This window comes from Tupaia chinensis, unplaced genomic scaffold, assembly GCF_000334495.1.
Source record: "Tupaia chinensis unplaced genomic scaffold, TupChi_1.0 Scaffold000099_1, whole genome shotgun sequence".
NCBI lineage: Eukaryota > Metazoa > Chordata > Mammalia > Scandentia > Tupaiidae > Tupaia > Tupaia belangeri.
The window spans coordinates 2,443,837-2,465,303 of NW_006159563.1; the positions used below are offsets into that span (position 1 = coordinate 2,443,837).

The 21,467-nt window shown below is 38.6% G+C and overlaps 1 protein-coding gene across 1 annotated transcript in view; it reads right to left on the reverse strand.

Annotated features, from left to right (window-relative positions):
* The window catches only part of ATG10 (autophagy related 10), a 319,989-nt gene that overhangs the window by 83,540 nt on the left and 214,982 nt on the right, over window positions 1-21,467 (reverse strand). The window contains exon 5 of the mRNA XM_006143489.2: window positions 12,438-12,535. Coding sequence (XP_006143551.1) covers window positions 12,438-12,535 — 98 coding nt within the window. The remainder of the gene's footprint in view (window positions 1-12,437; window positions 12,536-21,467) is intronic.

The following is a 21,467-nucleotide window of genomic DNA, read 5'->3' on the forward strand; positions in this document are numbered from 1 at the left end:
GAAATGAGAATATAAATATTCCTCCAACTTGAAGTTTGGGAACTAAGATGTTTATTAAAAATTAAAAATTGATGGTAGGTAATTATCAAAATGAAATGTTTTAAGATTTGTAATATTAAAATTAATTATTAAAGATTTGAAAGGGTATTTTATTTTTATATTTATATGCTGCTCCTCTTCTAGGGATGGAAATTCCAAAAACCAATGAAATACTGGAAGACTTTTTAAAGAAAGCCTTTGTATAAATTCAAGGCAGGTGCTGAGTCAAAATTAACCTTTATGGTAAAAAAGCTAAGCAATATTCTGGCTCAATTATTTATATATGCGCAGGACTCTCACATGACCGACTACGACTCATTCTGGACCTGACAGCTTGGTTTCTCACTTTCCCTCTCTCTCTCTGGTGAGACCATATGCCCTATAGAAAATTTTAAAATAATAATAATAAATAAAATTAAATACAATCTTTAAAAAATAAAGAAAGAAAATAAACATCAACTTCAGAAAGTAAAACACAAATATACTAGTATGTCATGTTTATTTCTAAGAAATATATCTTGTTTAGATGTCTTAAACTCTCATTTAAACAAAATTAAACAAAACATCCTAGAAATTAATAAGACAAATAATAAGTCTTCTCCCTCTTATTTAGATTAATTTGAACACCTAATTAGTTGTTAGTGGTCAGGAAACGTGAGAAAATAAGAGCCGGAGGAGAAAGTAATGTTACACTAATGCCTAAATAGCATTTAGTGAGCACTTAAGACTTCTCACAACACTCCAGGATATAAGTCCTCCAAAGTTTTAATTACTTAATTAAAATAAAAAATAACATATACTTTTTAATGTAAGGAAAGTCTAAGGAATTAAAAAAAAAACAACATAAAAATGTGGGGGTTCCCCCGCAAACAAGGAAAGCACAATGGAGGGTGAATGACAGTGAATATTTTGAATCAGCAAAAAAAAAAAAAAAAAATTTAAAAAACGATCATGGTGGAAAGTGAAGCACTCTGATGATGTATGGCAACCAGAGCATCAGTCAGATTTTAAAAGTCACAGTGCATGGGACCAGCAGATGGTGTAATGGTTACGTTGCTGGACTCCCATGTAGTCAACTGCAGTTTAAGACTCAGACCGGCGACTTAAAACTCATATCAGACACATGTGTGTGCATGCCCAAAATCCTGAGAGAAGGGACTGTGGTGTGGCCATCCCCCCTGGGGGGGTGATTTCTCACTTCTGTCTTTCTCTGTCTCTCTGGTGAGTACATGTGCTCTATAGCAAAAAATCTTTCTCTTAAAAAAAAAAAAGTCACAATGCATGTATAGACTGACAACTTAAAAATAATTACTAGTAGACACAGAAAAAAGTAATACTGTCATTATTATCCTAAAATCTCAAAGTCAGTGAGGATACAATGATAAAAAATGGGAGTGTATTTTACATTCTTCTAAAAAAAGAGTGTGGCAGAATTATCAAGCACTGTTAAAACCTGCACGTTTTCTACAAAAAGTCTGTAAGTTAGATACATTTTTTTGAACAGTCATAAATCACCCACTAAAGTGACTTCTTAAAGCTCAGAACGAAAACCTAGAAACTCAAATTCAACAAATTAGCAGCAAATTAAAGGGAAAACAATCACATGATGTCTGCAGTCCCAATTAAAATAAAAACAAAAACCTCCACTCAGAAAGAAGTCAGCATGGAGCTGGCAGTGACTCTGAAGAAGCAGCAGCAATCCATAAAGGCTTCTTAATTTTCTTGTCATTTAAGAATTAAGCCACTTCCAGTTCACACAGATCCTACCAGGTGCACTGAATTGATGTCATTATGAGCCATCAGGAAATACCCATGGAGACCTATACCAACGCTGAGAAGTTTTGTTAAACAGCTGTGTGTTTTAATTGATTTGTATTATTTAAAATAGGAACAGTTAAAAGTCAGTTATCGGATGTTGTGTAAAAGAGATGCCTAAAGACTCCAGGGAGACTGAGTTCAGAAGAAAGCCAATCACTGGAACTTCACTGGAGCACTTAAGATTATCACTAGAGGAAGCACAATTAAATCATCAGTTTATCAGCCATCATTATAAATCACCAGGCAACATATCAAGCTTCGTTATTTAAGAATCCTTAACCAGTGACTTTCTGCATTACTGAGAGTCAAAAGCAATCTATTCACCTAAAGGTACCTAAGGAGTTTTGTTTACACACACACACACGTATATATTTGCCTTCTCCAGACTTGTGGAATCAGAAAATACAGAAGTACGGGTTTCTAATTCAAAGCACACAGTTCAGGTGTTAAAATAATTTATTAACTTAGTTATTTGTTTGTTTTAACTCTGCTAGAGGATGCGTGTGCTCACTAGAATAGAAAGAAAGAGAAAGTGAGAAAGTCACCCCTGCTCCATGGGGATGGCCATGCAGTAATCCTTTCTCTGTTCTCTTGGGATTTTGGACACGCAAGCACATGCACATGCATCCATGTGTTTCTCAAGCCACTAGATCCACAGTTGAATCACACAGTTGGCTATGTCGGATCCTGCTGCCTTGACCACCATGCCACCAGCCAATGCAGAAAGAATATATTAAAAGGGCCCAGCAGTGGCACAGAAGTAATGCAACTCTCTTCAGGGCTGACTTACATGAGAAGGTTCTAGGCTCCTGCCCCAAGCTGACTGAAGCTTGGTATGTAAAGACTCTGTTGGGGGTGATTATTTTTATTTATTTATTTATTTATTTATTTATCTATTTATCTATTTATTTATTTATTTATTTATTTATTTATTTATTGAGAGGTTTTTGCTGTAGGGCAAGGGCACTCACCAGAAAGACAGAAAGAGACAGAGAGACAGAAAGTGAGAAATCACCTCCCAGGGGGTTGGCCACTCCACAATCCCTTCTCCTCCATTCTCCTCTCAGGATCTTGGGCATGCATGCACACGTGCCTGGCGTGAGTTTAAGCCATTGGGTCTGGGATTTGAACCGCAGTCGACTACATGGGAGTCCAGCGACATAGCCATTACACCAACTGCTGGTCGGGAGGGGGGTTACTCTTTTTCTCCCTCTTTTTCTGTCTTCATTTGTCTCTTTCACTCATGGAAGAAAGAAACAAACTTTTAACAACCTTAAAAAAAAAAAAAGATGTATTTCAAAAGAAGATAAGAAACAGATTGAGCTTCTTATTCAAATCTTTCCTCTCAGAGTTGGAAAGTAAGCAGGAGCTTAAAGAGATGGCAATTTGAGCAGGACATTCCTCAAGAGAAGTCCATGATACACATGTGTAGAATGACACAACACACCAGAATCTCATGAGGTTTGGGAATTTGAAATGCAGAGGATGTTGATCTAGTTCATGGATTTCAGAGTTGGCAAGTCCTATAAAGAAAAGTCCCTTCCATCATCATCAGTATGTTTACACTGCAATAAAGTAGAAATGGCAGCAAGACTGATGTGACCATAAAAGGACTGGAGACAGCCCATGTTGTAGTAGTATAAAAAAATGCCATGTGGCAGGGCTATCTTCTCACGACAGAGCACACTTGGTGCAGTCTTCACCTTTAGAACTCATGAAAATGTTTTAATTGCTTTTTTTTTTTTTTGGAGAGGTTTTTGCTATAGGGCGCGTGTGTTCGCCAGACAGACAGAGAGAGACATAGAGACAGAAAGAGAGAAATCACCCCCCAGGGGGGATGGTCACGCCGCAATCCCTTCCCCTCCATTCTCCTCTCGGGATCTTGGGCACGCACGCACACGCGCCCGGCATGAGTTTTAAGCCACCGGGTCCGGGACGTGAACCACGGTCGACTATATGGGAGTCCAGCAACATAGCCATTACGCTAACTGCTGGTTCCCTAACTTTTTTTTTTAATTGCTTTTAAAAATAAAAGAAAATAATAAATTGTTAGGACAAACAAAATACTTCAATTAAAAATATAAATACAGGCATCTTTGTAACAATGCAGTATAAAATAAAATTTTTATTGGGTTGTCAGAAAAGTCATGACATATTTGTCTATGCAAAAAAGCATCATGACTTTGCCAACAATCTAATAGTAGTTTTTTATGGAGGAAGGAGTCCATGGGGACAAAAGTCAGAATGCCGTCCTGAATGCAAAAAGTTTGATGAGACAGAGAGTAAGGGTGCAGAAGTCAGCATAGAACTGAGCAGAGCTGACCTAGGGTAGGTGCATTCAGCTAAGATCCAGGAGTTTGATATCAACTCCAGGGTGAAAAGGGGAGATTAGTCAAATCCTAAATGTGACCTGGTTTAATTGTCAATGGCTGAGAAAAATCGCTGAGGTAATTGTGTTTATCTGAAAATAGTACCAATGATTATGATTATAATCATTATGTAATACATTTAGTGCTTATTATGCACTCAGCACTGTTCAAAGCATTTTACACATATCAATTCTTTTGGTCTTTCCATCAACTCTGTAGATGGTACCATTATCTTTAATGCAAAAATAAAGTAAGATGCAAAAACTTTGTAATTCACTCAAAGTTGTGCAATGTGTAAGTGGTGGTACTCACAGTCAAACCTGCTCTGCCTGACACCAGCACCTGTATAAAGGCTCTAACATTTCCCCAAAGAACCAACCCTCCTTGGAAAATTCTGGGCAGGAATTATACCACCTGATTGTGCAACCACCTATCATTCCAGAAAGCAAGGAAGCCTTCAAATCTGCATTGATTGAATCAAAATGACGCAGAAACCAACTTAGAGACTGTCACTGGCCAAAGACGAGGCAAACTGAATACCAAAAAACATAATCACTACAATAAGCTGAAATGTGTAAAACACTGGTATTCATAGATGAGCTCATAAACATTCATACAAAAAGAGAATCAACTCATTATCTTCAAAGCTCATTAGGTCCTCTGGAAAGTCATGGCATATTTTTCTATGCAAAAATGAGTCACGACTCTCTGATGACTCAATAGATCCTACAGGGAAGGAGTCAGCGTTTATTCTGCCTTTCCTATACAGAGCATACCTCAGGTACTTAAGCTGGTGAGGGGACCTTCGCCATTAAAACGTTGTCCAGCTAGGGGCCAGCAGGTGGTGTGGTGGTTAAGGGCACTGGACTCCAATATGGCCAACCATGGTTAGAGTCCCAGACCTGGTGGCTTGCTTTCTCACATTTCCTCTCTCTCTCACTTGTCCCTCTCTGGTCAAATGAAGAGAAATAAATACATAAAATAAAAATTAAATAATTCTTTAAAAAAAGCTGTCCGGCTAATACATATTAATTGAGAGTATTAAAACATCACCATGTTGTAACCTCAAATGAATTAATAGGAGTCACATCAATGGCTGCTAATGTCACAAGAAAGGGTGTAACCAGATATTATGTACTTCTTAATGAAAGAACCCAGAAATACTCATTAAGTATTCTTGTCAAAAGAAAAATCAAGCCTCGGGAACCAGCAGTTGGTGTAATGGCTATGTCGCTGGACTCCCACGTAGTCGACTGCGGTTCGTGTCCTGGACCCAGTGGCTTAAAACTCACGCCGGGCGCGTGTGCGTGCGTGCCCAAGATCCCGAGAGGAGAATGGAGGAGAAGGGATTGCGGCGTGACCATCCCCCCTGGGGGGTGATTTCTCGCTTTCTGTCTCTATGTCTCTCTCTGTCTGTCTGGCGAGCGCACGTGCCCTACAGTGAAAATCTCTCCAAAAAAAAAAAAAAGAAAAATCAAGCCTCAAGATCTACCAGTTTATGAAAAACACAGGGAGGAACACACAAACAGTAATTCAGTGATACAGATATAATTAGGAAGGAAAGAAGGAAAGGAAACGAGAAAGAGAAGAAGAAAAAAAGGGAGCGGGTTAATGGTTAAGGGAGCCTACATGGCTGACCATGCTTTAAATCCTAGCAGCCTGAAAAACATGCTGGGTGCATGTGTGTACATGTGTGCTTCTAATCCTGACAGAATAGAGAGATAAATAAAGGAGAAAGCATTGCAGCATGACCACACTGGAGAGTGTTTTCTTCCTCTCTCTCTGTTTCTCTCTCTCTCTTGCCCTTTGTCTTTGGGGAAATGCATGTACCCTCTGGCAATTAAAAAAAGAAAAGAAAATTCAGACTGCAAAACACTACAGGACAGTGGGCCAGCAGGTGGCATGATGGTTAAGACACTAGATTCCCACATGGCCAATGACAGTTTGAGTCTCAGACCCTGCATCTTGAAAATCATGTCGGGTGCATGTATGTGTGTGCCCAAAATCCCAAGAGGAGATTGAAGGAGAAGGGACTGTGGCATGCCCATACCCCAGGGGGTGATTTCTCACCTCCTCCCCCACTCTCTTGTTTGTTCTACAGTGAGTACACTTGTCCTATGGCAAAAAACAAAAAAAAGAAAAAGAAAAAAAGAAAAAAAAACATGAAGGAATAAGACTCTATATAGCTCCAAAAGTCTTAAGAGATGCTAATCATTTTGATATATAAAGCTTATTTGAATCCAGAGTCAAACAGTTAAAAAAAAAAAAACTACAAAAATTTAAGTATTAATTGCTTAGTCAAAAACATTAAGGGATGGGAACCAGCAGTTAGCGTAATGGCTATGTTGCTGGACTCCCACGTAGTCGACTGCGGTTCGTGTCCCGGACCCGGTGGCTTAAAACTCACGCCGGGCGCGTGTGCGTGCGTTCTCTCTCTGTCTGTCTGGAGAGTGCACGCGCCCTACAGTGAAAATCTCTCCAAAAACAAACAAACAAACAAACAAAAAAAAAAACATTAAGGGACCAGCAGTTAGTGTAACGGCTATGTCGCTGGACTCCCACATAGTTGACCGCGGTTCACGTCCCGGACCCGGTGGCTTAGAACTCACGCAGGGCACGTGTGCATGCGTGCTCAAGATCCCGAGAGGAGAATGGAGGAGAAGGGATTGCGGCGCGACCATCCCCCCTGGGGGGTGATTTCTCGCTTTCTGTCTCTCTGTCTCTCTCTGTCTGTCTGGAGAGCGCACGCGCCCTATAGCAAAAACCTCTCAAAAAAAAAAAAAAAAGAAAAGAAAAACATTAACAAATTATTAGCAGTTTTAGCTGTGGTAATAGAATTTTAGTTTTTAAAGAATCTTTATCTTCTTTCTAATTATACTTTTTATTTTGAGATGATTGTAGATTTACATTCAGTTGTAAGATATGATATAAAGAGATCACTCATACTCTTTATCCAGTTTCCCCCAATGCTGACATTATACAAAACTGTAGTACAATATCATGACTAAGATATAGATATTAATTCATGAAGATACAGTCCATTTTCATCTCCAAAAGTTCCTCATGTTGTCTTATAGACACATTCCTTTCCCTTCTACCCCTCTAGCATCCAGCAATCACAAGTCTGCTCCACAGTCTACTATAATTTTGTCTTCTCAAAAATGTTACAGAAATGAAATCATACACTATGCAATCTTTCGAGATTGTCTTTCTGCACTCAGTCTAATTTCCTGGAGACTCATGTGTACAACAGTTGTCCCCTTTTATTGCTGAGTAGCACTCCCTGGTAAGGATTACCACAGTCTATTTTACCACTGAAGGATACCTAGGTTGTTTCTATTCTGGTCCATGCATAGCACTGCTACAAACATTTATGTAGAGCTCTTACCTTTTAAAGACATTTACATAAATAATCTATAGGTAAGATAAAATGATGTCTAAGGTTTTCTTCAAAAAAATTCCAGACCATGTGGGATCTTTTAAAAAAGAGAGATTTCCATATATTGATAAGTATATTATACTACTATCTACTTTTGAATATATTTAAAATTTATATAATACAAAGTTTACAAAAGGAAGACAGTAAGAAAAAACTACTTATCTGATCACTTAACACCCACACACATAAGCACACACACACCTTCAAATAACATTGAAGGTATGCTTTTTTATCTTGTGACTTTAGGCCATGCCAAGATCACAGGAATTCTTCGCCTAAAACAGAGAGCTCATTTTTTCAGTGATCATTATTCTAACACTCACTTCACCAATTTAGGCTGATAGACCTAACCCAGACATCTGTTAACCTTCTTCTGCAAGTTCTTTATTAGGCTAGAGTTGAGATAATAGGTAGCCCATAATGTTGGACAAAGGCAGGTAAGTAATCATCATAATCAAATGTATGAGATTCATGAGTGGCTTGTCTTCAAAAGAGAGGGTTCATGTCTGACATGAACAGGTCCTTATCATCAAGACAAATGCTGAGAGAAGAGAAGTGTGATTACTGAAGATGAAGAACAACAAACTATACGAGCACAATCAGGCCTGAAAATGAAGTGAAATGCATTTTATATTATGCAAAGGCTGCTTTTGTTTTTAAGCCACTCTGGATCACAGGATATTATTATCATGTGCAGTCTGCAAGCTAATGATTTTTTAGAGTAATTCTGCAAAAAAGTGTCTACCATTCAATGCCACTAATATTCTATCAGCTCATTCTCCCCTAAAGCTGTATCCTATCATCCCTTTCCACCCTTCTGAGAACACCTTGTTTTGTCCTCACATAGGATCTTACAAAAACAAAGATAAATTCTCCAGGATCTCAAGCAAAGAAGACATTAATACTAACCCATTAACCAATCGGGATTAAAAGCTAAGACCCCTCAAGGGATATATTCATGATGACTTTCAAATGCCAAGTAGTGCAATGGCTACAAATGAGTTTCCCTTGCTTGGTCTTTAATGCCTGGACAGGAACTGTGAAGAGTGATTCTAAAACTTAAATAAGGTTTGTTATTAGAAGTAAGACACTTGTCCACAGATCAAATCCCAATAAAATAAACTCCGCAGGGTTATGTAAATTTTATAGTTGTGCTAGAGTTTGGTTGTATCTACTATCCATCCAATGACATGGGCCCAGCCTTGGTGTAGAAGGTGATGCTTACTGTGACAGGATTTGATCTGTATTACTATTGCATGAGAAGTAGGAAAAATATGGTCTACTAACAAGCTGTACATGTAACACTCAACTGTCTGTATAAATTGAAAGACAATTTTGTTAAAAGTAATCAATGTACAGATTGGTTTATTTGGCTAGTTTAATAACTAAGCAGTTCTATCAGTGGTAAGAAAGCTATTGGCAGCACCATATGAGGACACTAAGAAAATTCAGTTGAATTCAAAGTCTTATTTTTACCTCATAAGTCAGAACAGTGATATGTACAAAAAAAAAAAACACAAAATAACATAGATCACCAGGAATTGTGCCTATAGGCTTACAATGAGGAGATTAATAATAGGGCTGCTAGAAAAAAGGAAAGTTGAGCTCAAGAGTATAATGGAAAAGGTCATTGAGAAAGGAGTGCTAAAGTTAAATACACATAATTTGGGATACTCTCTTCCTCTGTCCTTTGCCATCTTCCTTGACTTTTTTTTTTTTTTTTAAGAGAGATTTTTGCTATTGGAGTGTCTGCTTGCCAGAGACACAGAGAGAGACAATAAGTGAGAAATCCCTCGGGGGGATGGCTATGCCGCCATTGGGATTTAGGGCACAGACACATATATGCCTAGTGTGAGTTTTAAGCTCTTGGATCTGGGACTCAAACCATAGTTGGCCATGTGGGAGTTCAGCAACATAACTATTAAGCCATCTGCTGGTCCCTTCCTTGACAACCAAACATTTTCTGGGTCCTAGGGATTTTGACCCTATAGATCCTTAAAGGGTTCATGAAAAATGTATATTATGAAAAAACTATACATGGAGTTCAATTTCCTTATGTGTCAAAATAAACTTGTACTTTAATTTCATTCTTCCACAAAGTTCTTTATACATTTTTGGATTGTTTTTGGTCACTGATAAGACTGGAAATTGAAACTCTTAACATTCACCTTGACATACTTAAAGGTTAATCTAAAATAACTTGCAGAAAAACAAAATATTCTTCTGAAAAACTTGAAGGCTGATTTGCTTACTTTATCACATTATCCTTCTTCAGAGCAACCACCTGTGCCTGGTCCACAGAACTTGAATTTCAGAGGGTCCATTTTGGTGAGCTGGGGTGGTTTTAGAGAAAGATGCTTATGAGAGAACAGATAGAAAGTATGCAGACAGGGACCAGCAGTTAGCGTAATGGCTATGTTGCTGAATTCCTATGTAGTTGACCATGGTTTGAGTCCTGGACCCAGTGGCTGAAACTCATGCTGGGCGTGTGTACATGCATGCTCAAGATCCCAAGAGGAGAATGGAGGAGAAGGGATTGTGGCATGGCCATCCCCCCTGGGGGCGGGGGTGATTTCTCGCTTTCTATCTCTCTGTCTTTCTCTTTCTGGCGTGCCCTATAGCAAAACCTCTCAAAAAAAAAAAAAAACGGATGCAGACAGAACAAGTAAGGAATTCAACCAGGAAAGAATTCCACAAACAAAGTGCACAATACAGGTAAAGAGAAATGAATAGCCACATGTGGCAAGAGCAGTGTAAGAGGAGAGGAATAAAAGGCAAATGTGAAAGGGCAGGTTGAGAGTCAGTCTCACAGCACAGTGGGGAAGTACTGTACAGAAGAAGCTGTATCCCACATGGCCAACCAGCATTGGAAACCTGGTCCTAGTGTCTTGAAAAGCACACCAGGTGTGCACATGCATGCCCAGGATCCTGACAGGATGGAGAATTGGAGGGAAAAAAAGTTGCCGTGTGACCAGGCATAGAGGGGGTATGTCTCTCTTTCTCTTCTGCATATATGCGTACTCTCTGGTATTTAAAAAAAAAAAAAAAAAGGTAGTAAAGGCCAGATGAACAGTTGACCACATCCCACAGGCCCCTGGGGAGCTACTGCAGGTTTGAGATAAATACAACAGTGATTAAGATGTGCCCAACAGTAATGGGCTGGGAAGAATGGAGCTAGGCCAGGGATAAGAGGCTTTACTAATTATCCAGGTGAGGTTAAAGGCTTGATCTGGGAGGGTGATATTGGGAGAGGAAAGGAAAAGATTAATTTGAGGGGCAGTGTGAAAGATACACATATTTAAAGCTAGTTTTGTCCTCAATTAAAGCCTAGAAAATGATGACTTACAGTCATTGTTAAAGAACTTCTTATGAGATGCTAAGGATTCTTGTGTTGATTGGGAGGTAATCTATCATTATGATGATCGAACACATAAGAGGGCATAAAAATTCTAATGACTGATAAAGTCATTTTAAAGGGAGTTTTCATTAGGCTTAGCAGAGGCTTAGAAAAAAAATAAATTTTTGATATAAGTAAGAATTATTTTTAAAAAGATCATGATTGGTTACAAGGTGATGAGTATTTTTAAATTTCCAAAATAATTAACTGCTGATTTTAGCAAGGCAGTAATAATGACTTATATGATTGACAGATCTATTTTCTCTATTTTTGCAAATCTACTTTTTTATATCCACTTTTGCAGATCTATTTTCTGTACATTTGCAAGTCACTATTGCAAACATATTATTAATCAAAACTTTCGCAAATGCACCTATGAGTAAAATTGAAACATTATAGATGATGCAAACTAAAAATCGATTTCTTAGTATATATGCCAACCTAGTTGATATTTTCACTAGTTAATACATTTTTGGTGAGCACATACTGTATGATAAGTACTGTGCTGCTGCTGGGTATACAGTGAAGAATAAACTAGGGATAGTCTGCCCATTTAGGAGCTCACAGTATAGTAGAAAAGACATTCATTTTTAAAAAAATAATCCAGGGAACCAGCAGTTAGTGTAATGGCTATGTCGCTGGATTCCCACGTAGCTGACCGCAGTTTGCGTCCCGGACCGGGTGGCTTAGAACTCATGCCAGGCACGTCTGCGTGCGTGCCCAAGATCCTGAGAGGAGAATGGAGGAGAAGGGATTGAGGTGTGACCATCCCCCATGGGGGGGTGATTTCTCGCTTTCTGTCTCTACGTCTCTCTCTGTCTGGCGCGCACACGCACCCTATAGCAAAAACCTCTAAAAAAAATAAAATGAAATAATCTAAATATGTAATTAAAAACCGTGATGTGTATAAGAAGGAAACACTATAGGGTGCTATGGGAGCTTATAATAGAGGCTAAACCAAGACTTAGTCTGAGAAGGTGTTTTTTATTTTTTGGGGGGTTTTTGCCATAGGGCCAATGCACTTGCCAGAGAGAGACAGTGAAAGGGGAAATAAGAAATTAACCCTGAGGGGAGATAGGTAAAAATCCCTTCTCCATTCTCCTCCTGGGACCTGGGGCATGCACGCACATTCACCCAGTATGATTTGCAAGGTGCCAAGTCCAGGACTCAAACTGTGATTAGCCATGTGGGAGTCCAGTGCCTTAACCACTATGCTACTCGCTGGCCCCTGAGAAAGTTTTTTTAAAGAAGCTGTCTTTCAGTTGAAATCTGTAAAATGTGGAAGAATGGGATCGGGAAAAGGGAGAGTAAACTATTAGATGAAAAGATGGGCATAGGGAAAGGAATGCATAGAATAAAATAAAAATACTCTAACCTGCTGGGTAATAGTGTCCCATGGTCCCTGCAGCAGCCGTGTCTTGTAGCACTCATGAACTCCTTCCCATATGTCCTTCAGAGTTAAAGGTCTTCCATCTGTGAAAGTGCATGGTGAGGACTGAGTCAGTAATACCCACGACACAATGGTGTTGATGTCAATCTGAAACTACTGGGAGAATATTATGACTCTTTTAACAATCCTCACTAGTGCGTATGCTATTTATATATCAAAAGAATACTGTATGAACTACTACCTTCTTCCTGAGGGAAATTTAAACATTCAAGCTTCTCTCCTTTTTATCCATCTAGCAGTTAAATGATCTGCACATTCATTGCCTCTAGGAATTATACAAAATAAATAAAATCTAAATGTGTTTTAGGGAGATCTGATACATACAAGCACCAGGCAAAAAACAGACTCCCAAAATAGTATGGATACCTCTGAAGTCTTAATACTTCCTCTAGTACTTAAAAACAAAGAGATTATACTCATGCTTCTTTTACTCTCTCATTGATGATCTGCAACATCGACATCACTCAGTTGGGTACTATGGAGCACAGAGGGAAAAAATATATATACACGATTTCTCCCTAGTAAGGAGCCTACCAACCAGGGAAACTATGACAAGTGTATCAATAACTAAAATACTAGGTAGCAAGTGGTGGCTGCCAGAGGAAACCTGAAGTTAGTTCCCTAACAGTCCAAAGGAAGGAGACGTTAGAGCCCAACGTCTGTAGTGGGTAGAAAAAGGAGAGTTTGGGGGTAAAAGGACATGAGAAGGCATTGGCATGAAGAGATTAGTAAAGGCTTTAGGAAACAATAATTCTCCTTTTATGTGTGTAAGTAGTTTCAATTATCCATCTATATTCCATAACTGCCCAAATAACGTATTTGACAAAGACCATTATGGCACTTACAATACACAAGATAGCTAAAGTAGAAACGTAGGTATCTAAGTACAGAAAAGAGCAGAAAGAGACATCACCTAAACTCTTTCAGAGCACTGCTCTTTCCAGCACTGCTGAAAAGAATGAGCAGGGTTTCTTTCTTTTTTTTTTTTTTTTTTTATTTTTTTATTGTTTTGTATCATTTGCTATAAGGGCACATGTGCTTGCGAGGGAAAAAGAGAGAGAGAGAAAGCATTCTTCGGGGGGGATAACCATGCTACAATCCCTTCTCCTCTGTTCCCTCTCAAGAGTTTGGCCATGCATATACATGGGCTTAGTGTGTTTTTCAGACTTCCAGATCTGAGATTTGATCACTCAGTTGGTCATATGAGATCCTGCTGCCTTAACCACTATGCCCCTGGCTGGCCCAGAATGTATCTTTAAAAAACAAACAAACAAACAAAAAAACTCACTATCGTGGGACCAGCAGTTGGCGTAATGACTGTGTCACTGGACTCCCATGTAGTTGACCGAGGACCGAGTCCCAGACCCTGTGGCTTAAACTCACGCTGGGTGTGTGCGCATGAGCGTGCATGCCCAAGATCCAGAGAGAAGAATGGAGGAGAAGGGACTGCGGCATGGTCATCCACCCCTGGGGGGTGATTTTTCACTTTCTGTCTCTCTGTCTCTCTCTGTCTTTCTGGCGAATGCATTCACCTTATAGCAAAAACATCTCTAAAAAAAAAAAAAAAAACCCCCCCTCACTCTCTATATTTATTTTTTTTTAATTTTATGATTTCTTTTTTTGAAAAAGAATTATTTAATTATTATTATTCTTTCACATGAGTTTTGCCAGAGAGAGAGAGAAAACAAGCCACCAGGTCTGGGATTCAAACCACTTTTGGTCATGTGGGAATTCCAGTGCCATAACCACCATGCCACCTGCTGGCCCCAATTTTATGATTTCTTATTCACATTTAATCACTGGATATCTCTAGAGCACACAATATAGGTTTTCAAAGTATGCATGAGGTAAGTGACAATCTGGGTGGGAGGGGCTCAGGGAAGAAATACTTAAGAACGTGTCTTAAATGCTAGAATTCAGTGCTACTTGGGTCCAATCAGAGCTATCAAGTCCAAGACTTAAGGGAGTGCTCTTTTACTTTAGCAAATGGACTGACTATATCACTAAAAGAAAACACATTCTTTTTTTTTTTTTTTTTTGAGAGGTTTTTGCTATCGGGCGTGTGGGCTCCCCCACCGAGGGCAGAGAGACAGAAAGCGAGAAATCACCCTCCCCCCCTCGGGGGGGATGGTCATGCCGCAATCCCTTTTCCTCCATTCTCCTCTCGGGATCTTGGGCACACACGCACACGCGCCCGGCATGAGTTCTAAGCCACCGGGTCCAGGATGCGAATCGCAGTCGACTACATGGGAGTCCAGCGATATAGCCATTATGCTAACTGCTGGTTCTGAAAACACATTCTTATACTGAATCATTAGAAGTATTTGGGCAACCAGTGTAAGAAAACTTGAGTGAAATAATCTATTCAAAAATCCAAAGAACCCGAAGCACTCAATTCAGGCTTAGAGTATAAGCAGAGACGTGGGTGTTTAGGAAAGTGTATTAGGTTGGAAACAGAGCTAAATTTAAATCCCGGTGTTAGCACTCACTCTCTGTGTGGCTGCAAGTTATTTTGCTTTTAACTTTACCTATAAAATGAAGATAATAATCCTTTTCAAATTTTGCTCTCATTAGCTTATATTAATATTACTGAATGCACCCAAGGTTATATGAGGTACACACTAAGAGCTTAATAAATATTAGGTATATCTTTTTTTTTTTTTTTGTAGAGGTTTTCGCTATAAGACGCGTGTGCTTGCCAGACAGACAGAGAGAGACATAGAGACAGAAAGTGAGAAATCACCCCCCAGGGGGGATGGTCACACTGCAATCCCTTCTCCTCCATTCTCCTCTTGGGATCTTAGGCACGCATGCACACGCGCCCGGCGTGAGTTTTAAGCCACTGGGTCCGGGATGTGAACTGCAGTCGATTACGTGGGAGTCCAGCGACATAGCCATTATGCTAACTGCTGGTTCCCATATTAGGTATATATTTTCCATCTCTACTCCACTATTCCAGTAATTCTCAAAGCTAAAAGGTCCATTTCTCAACTTATTTCTTAGAATTGTCCGTTTCTATACCATGCATATTGTCTTTGATCTGGTACTAAACTAACACCATCAGCAGAACATTTCTCATGTTTGACCCAAAAAGTTGAACTTTCCCTCAACCTTTATTTTCAATAAATAGCAATAGAATATTTTGATACATTTTCAATAAGTATCTTCATCTTGGCATTTATCTGGCGGCAGGAGACCATTATCTAGTGATAAATAGTTTTATTCCATTGACATTTCCATGTCTGTAAAATGAACAAGATTTATTCATCCAATTAACATTTGAATGTCATGTTTAGCTACGAGTTAAAAACAAGCTGCCTTCAGTATCTCTGTTATATTGTTTTCTGAACACATTTACAGTGTAGGGCCAAATTCTTCTCTTAAAATAAGCACTATACATCTTCAATACATGCATGTGCATGTGTGTGTGTGTCTGTGTGTACTGATGTTAGAAGAGGCAAATAAGATCTTAAGCACTCCAGCATCAAATAGTAAACTAGATTATCAAATTATAGAAAGGTGAAATGCTTTCAAAATAATTTTGACATGTCAAAGTTAGAAGAAATCAAGTGGTAATAAAATGTAAGAGCTAATATTAACTACTAATTTTATAAATCAGGTAATGAAGTTCTTGACAAATACTTGAAAAAATGATGCAGCCAGTATATAATTGAATTGGAGTCAGAATCCAGGTCTCACGACTCACAATCCAGTGCTCTTCCTGATATTTCAGGCTGCCTCTGAGGGCACAGACACTGCAAATGCTTTATAAATATTTACTGAATAAGCGACAAATGAAAGAATGCCTTCCTTAATTTTATTTCCTCTAAGACAGAGAAAGCTTTGCAGACCTAGAGAAAAATGCTGGGTTTAATATGTGGTAATCAGTAATGATTTTAATTTTATTCCTTAAAATATTTCAGTCAACAATTTAAGTATGGAGTAAATGGTTTGGATATTACCACTGTCGAAAACCTGCACACTCTGCTGGAAATATCCATACAAAATGCAGTAATAAGCAGCTTACCAACCATGTGGGGAGACCCAGACAGAACACGTGCTATAGATTTTTCATCAGATTTCATACTAGGATTGAGAGTATGTACCATACATTTTTAGACAACATCAAATTTAGAGAAAACATTGTACACTATAGAATACAGGAATTAAAAAAATGATCTTCTCAATATGTTATAGAATAACAGAGGATCACAAAGAATAAAAAATAAGATCCAAACATAAAAATTCACCCCCAGGGTAATGGCCATGCCTCAATCCCTTCTCCTCCATTCTCCTCTAGGGATCTTGGGTACGCATGCACACGCACCTGGTGTGAGTTTAAGCCACCAGGTCCAGGACTCGAACCGCAATCAACTACATGGGAGCCCAATGACATAGCCATTACGCTTACTGCTGGTCCCAAAAGTATTTTTAAAATGATAATCAATTTCTATGATCTTCCCTTTTCTAGTTTTTTTAAAAGACAATATCACATTAGTAATAATAAGACCCTTTCTGTCATTTAATAAAAACAGAGCCATTAATAGAAATATATATTATATAAATATAAATTAACAGAAATATATATCTATATTTTCCTTGATTGTAACTTGATCCTAAAAATTACAGTAGGAAAAAATTGTTTTGACAATTAAAAAATATATCCCAAACTCACTACATGTATACATCACCATGCTTTTACTCTGTTCATACAAGGCTACAAAATCATAAACCCAAGACTCATTCTAGACCATCCTCTCTTTATCAGTCTTATGTGTAAAAATTTAAAATATGGTCCAGGATTGGTCCTATAGCATAGCAGTTAAGGGATCCAGATCTCACTTGGTTGACCATGGTTTGAATCCTGGCCTCACTAGCTTGAAAAATACACTGGACATATATGTGACTGCCCAAAATTCTGACAGGGAGCCAGTAGGTGGCATGGTGGTTAAAGACACTGGTATCTCACATGGCTAACCGTGGTTCGAGTCCTGGACCTGATGGCTTGCTTTCTCACTTTCTCTGTCTCTCTCTGGTGAGTGCATGTGCCCTATAACAAAACTGAAATAGTAATAATAAATTGATTAATTAGATTAAATAAGTTCTTTTTTTGAAAAGAAAAAAAAACCCAAATCCCAACAGAAAAAGAAATAGAGAAGGGAACACGGCATGACCAGGCCTCACTGATGGAGTGTCTTTTCTCTCTCTCTCTCTCTCTGTGTGTATGTGTGTGTGTGTGTGTGTGTGTGTGTATATATGTCTGGTCTCTAGCTACCTCTGTGTCTGGTGAGGGTACATGCCCTCTGGCAATTAAAAAAAAGCAAAAGAAAGAAAAAAATATGGTTCCTTATCATGTTCTAAATTTCTCTGAAATCTGTGCTCTCTACTCCTACTCCATTGCCATTGCACTAGAGTTCAAAGAGAAAGCTTTCAACAATAGATTTTTTTTTTTCTTTTTTTTTTTTTTTTTTTTTTTTGTGGAGAGGTTTTTGCCATAGGGCGCTTGCACTCACCAGACAGACAGAGAGAGACAGAGAGACAGAAAGCAAAAAATCACCCCCCAGAGGGGATGGCCATGCCGCAATCCCTTCTCCTCCATTCTCCTCTCGGGATCTTAGGCACGCATGCACACGCGCCTGGCGTGAGTTTTAAGCCACCGCGTCCGGGACGCAAACCATGGTCAACTACGTGGGAGTCCAGTGACATAGCCATTACACTAACTGCTGGTTCCTCAACAATAGATTATGTCAGTCCTCTGTTTCTATTCCTGTTCCCTGCTGTGCTTTGAATATGTCCCCCAAAATTCATGTGTTAGAAACTTAAACTCCAGTGTAACAGTGTTGAGACATGGGACCTTCAAAAGGTAATTAATGTATTAATGCCTTATCTTGGGAGTAGTTTTTCCAGGAGTGAGACTTTGACTTAAAGAAAAAGTTTGGTGCCCATCCTCTCTCTGTCATGTTCGCTTGCCCTCCATTTTTTGTTATGGGTTGATGCACCAAGGCTCTCCCCAGATGCCAGTACCATGCTCTCGGACTTCGCAGCCTCCATATCCATGAGTCAAATAGACTTCCATTGTTCATAAATTACCTGGTCCGTGTTATTCTGCTACCACAACACTAAACAGACTAAAACTATTCTTGCCCTTGCTGGTTTCAAACACAAATCTAATCTAATTTCTCTTCTGTTGAATACCATTCTCTGTTCCTCTTCTCCCATGGTACAAAATCCAAACATTTTAGTAATCTGATCCCTGCTAACTGACCCACCTCCACCTCTACTTCCACCATTATTCCCAGTGAATTAGTCTCAATAGAGGTGGCTTGTCTTCCAAAAGCTCATATAAACCAGACAGTGCTTTCTCTTATTATACTATTTTTTATAGCAAACATAATTTTCTTAAATTATCTGACTTGTTTATACATTCATCATTTCTACCATTTCCAACTAGAATACAAACTCTGTGAAGGCAGGGATCTTGATTATTCATATTCCCACATGAATCCAGCACCTTGGTCAGGGTCTGGGTCACAGCAAATGGTCAGTAGAGATTTGTTGAATTAATGGTATAGACAGAAGTTTGTATGTTTTTTCCACTCAATATTATGGCATAAACATTTCTCTCATTAGTAAAAAGTCATCATTATATCATTTTACTGGTTACCTGATATAAGACTATGTAACAAAATTTACTTAAGTATTCCCCTGCTATTTGACATTTAAATTATTACCAACTTTGAAACAGTACCTAGCACACAGTAGTCACAAAGTAAGCTATAGCAACTCTTCTGAATTATTTTCTTTTGATAAATTTCTTAGAATGAAATTACTAAGTCAAGGTGAAAAATCACTTTTTTAATTCAAGTCAAAAAAACTAGAATCCTACTGAATCAAGATTCTCCCTGAGGTAATGAGAGAAGATGTTAATTTTAGAAACAGACATTTGTATAATTTTGTACCTTCTATATGTCTGGCATTCTTCTAAGCCTTTGTCATACACCAGTAAGCAAACCAATGACTCCTGTTTTCACAGAGGTTACATTCTAGGTGGGGTGGGGGAATGACTATAGACAAAGAATATAATAAAATAGTACATTGTATAGAATATTAGGAAATGACAAACACTAAGGTAAAAAAAAATAGAGAAGACTAAAGAGTGCCTGCCAGGGATGAGTTTGCAATGTTAGACTTCATTGAGAAAGTGACTTGTGAGCAATTCCTGCAAGGTATCCAGCTATGTGGATACCTGAGGGAAGAGAGAAAGGTGTCCAGGGAGGGGAAGCCACCTGGAGAAAGAACAGAGTGGCACAGGGTGAGGGATCATGAAGTGCTTGCAAGGCTCTTAAAGACATTGACGTAAAGAAAGACAAAACCCATGAACAAAAAAGCCAGCTTTGTAAGAGAGAATTCACATACATATGATTCACCCATTTAATGTGCACAATTCAGTGATATGCACAGAATTGTACACTGTCACTTCACTTAATTTTAGAACATTTTCATCACCTGAGAGAGAAATCCCAAACCCATTAGCAGCCATTTCTCAACTCCCTCTCACCACTACCTCCCCAGTCCTAGGAAACTTCTTTCTTTCTTTAGCTACAGAGTACATGCACTTACTGAAGAGAAGTAGAGAGAAAGAGAGAGAGAAAGTGAGAAAGTATCCCCCAGTGGAGATGGTCAAGCCACAGTCCTTCTCTATTCTCCTCTCGAAATTTTTGGCATGCACGTGCATGTGCCCCGAATGTTTTTCAAGCTGCCGAGTCTGACTCCAAACCACACAGTTAGCCATGTGAGGTACAGCTGCCTTAACCACCATGCAACAAGCTGACTCATTTAATTTGTTGCTATGCATTTGTCTATTTTAGACAGTTCGTATAAAGGCAATCATATAATATATAGTCTTTTGTGTCTGGTTTCTTTCAGTTATCATAATGGTTTAACTTATCTTATGTAGCATGTATCTGTACCTCATTCCTTTGTATAGTCAAATTATATTTCATTGTATTATGTACTTCTATTTTGTTTATCCATTCATTTATGAATAGTTGTTTTTTTCCCACTTTTAGGACTATTATGAATAATGATAAGGCGAACATTCATGCTCAAGTTTCCACGTGGACATGTTTTCTTTTCTTGAGGGTGTATGCCTCGGAGTGAAACTGTTGGGTCATATGGTGACTCTTATGTTTAACCTTTTGAGAAACCGCCAGACTATTCTCCAAAATGGCCGTTCTATTTTATATCCCATCGGCAGTATAGGGAATTCCCAATTTCCCTTCATCCTTCCCAACACTTGATACTATATTTGTTTTTTTTAATTATAACCATCCAGGTAGGGTGAAATTGTATCTCACCATGATTTTGATTTTATTATTACAAGTAACATTGAACATATTTTTATGTGTTTACTGGTCACTATCTTTTTTGGATAAATGTCCATTTAGATTCTTCATCCCCTTTTCAATTGGGTTATTTGTCTTATTTTTAAGGTGTAATAATTTCTTTATGTCATCTGGATAAAATTGCCCTATCAGATACATTTTATTTGCAAATATTTTCTCCCTTTCTGCAGGTTATCTTTTCACTTTACTGATGGTGTCCTTTGAAGCATAAGCAATTTATCTATATTTTCTTTGTTTGCTTGTGCATTTGGTTTCAAGCCTAAGAAATATTTGCCTAATCTAAGATTATGAAGGATGATGCACTCCCCTATGGAGAATGGTCACACCACAATCCTTTATCCTCCACTTCTCCCTCCTGTCAGGATTTTGGGCATGCACTCCCACATGCCTGCCATGTTTTTCAAGCCTCTGGGTCCAGGACTCAAACTGTACAGTTGGCCAAGTGGAATCTAGCTGCCTTAACCACTGTGCCATGGGCTAGCCAAACTGCAAGGTTTTAAGCACAGGAGAACCTCATCTGATTTAGGTTTGATAAGGCTCACACTCTGTA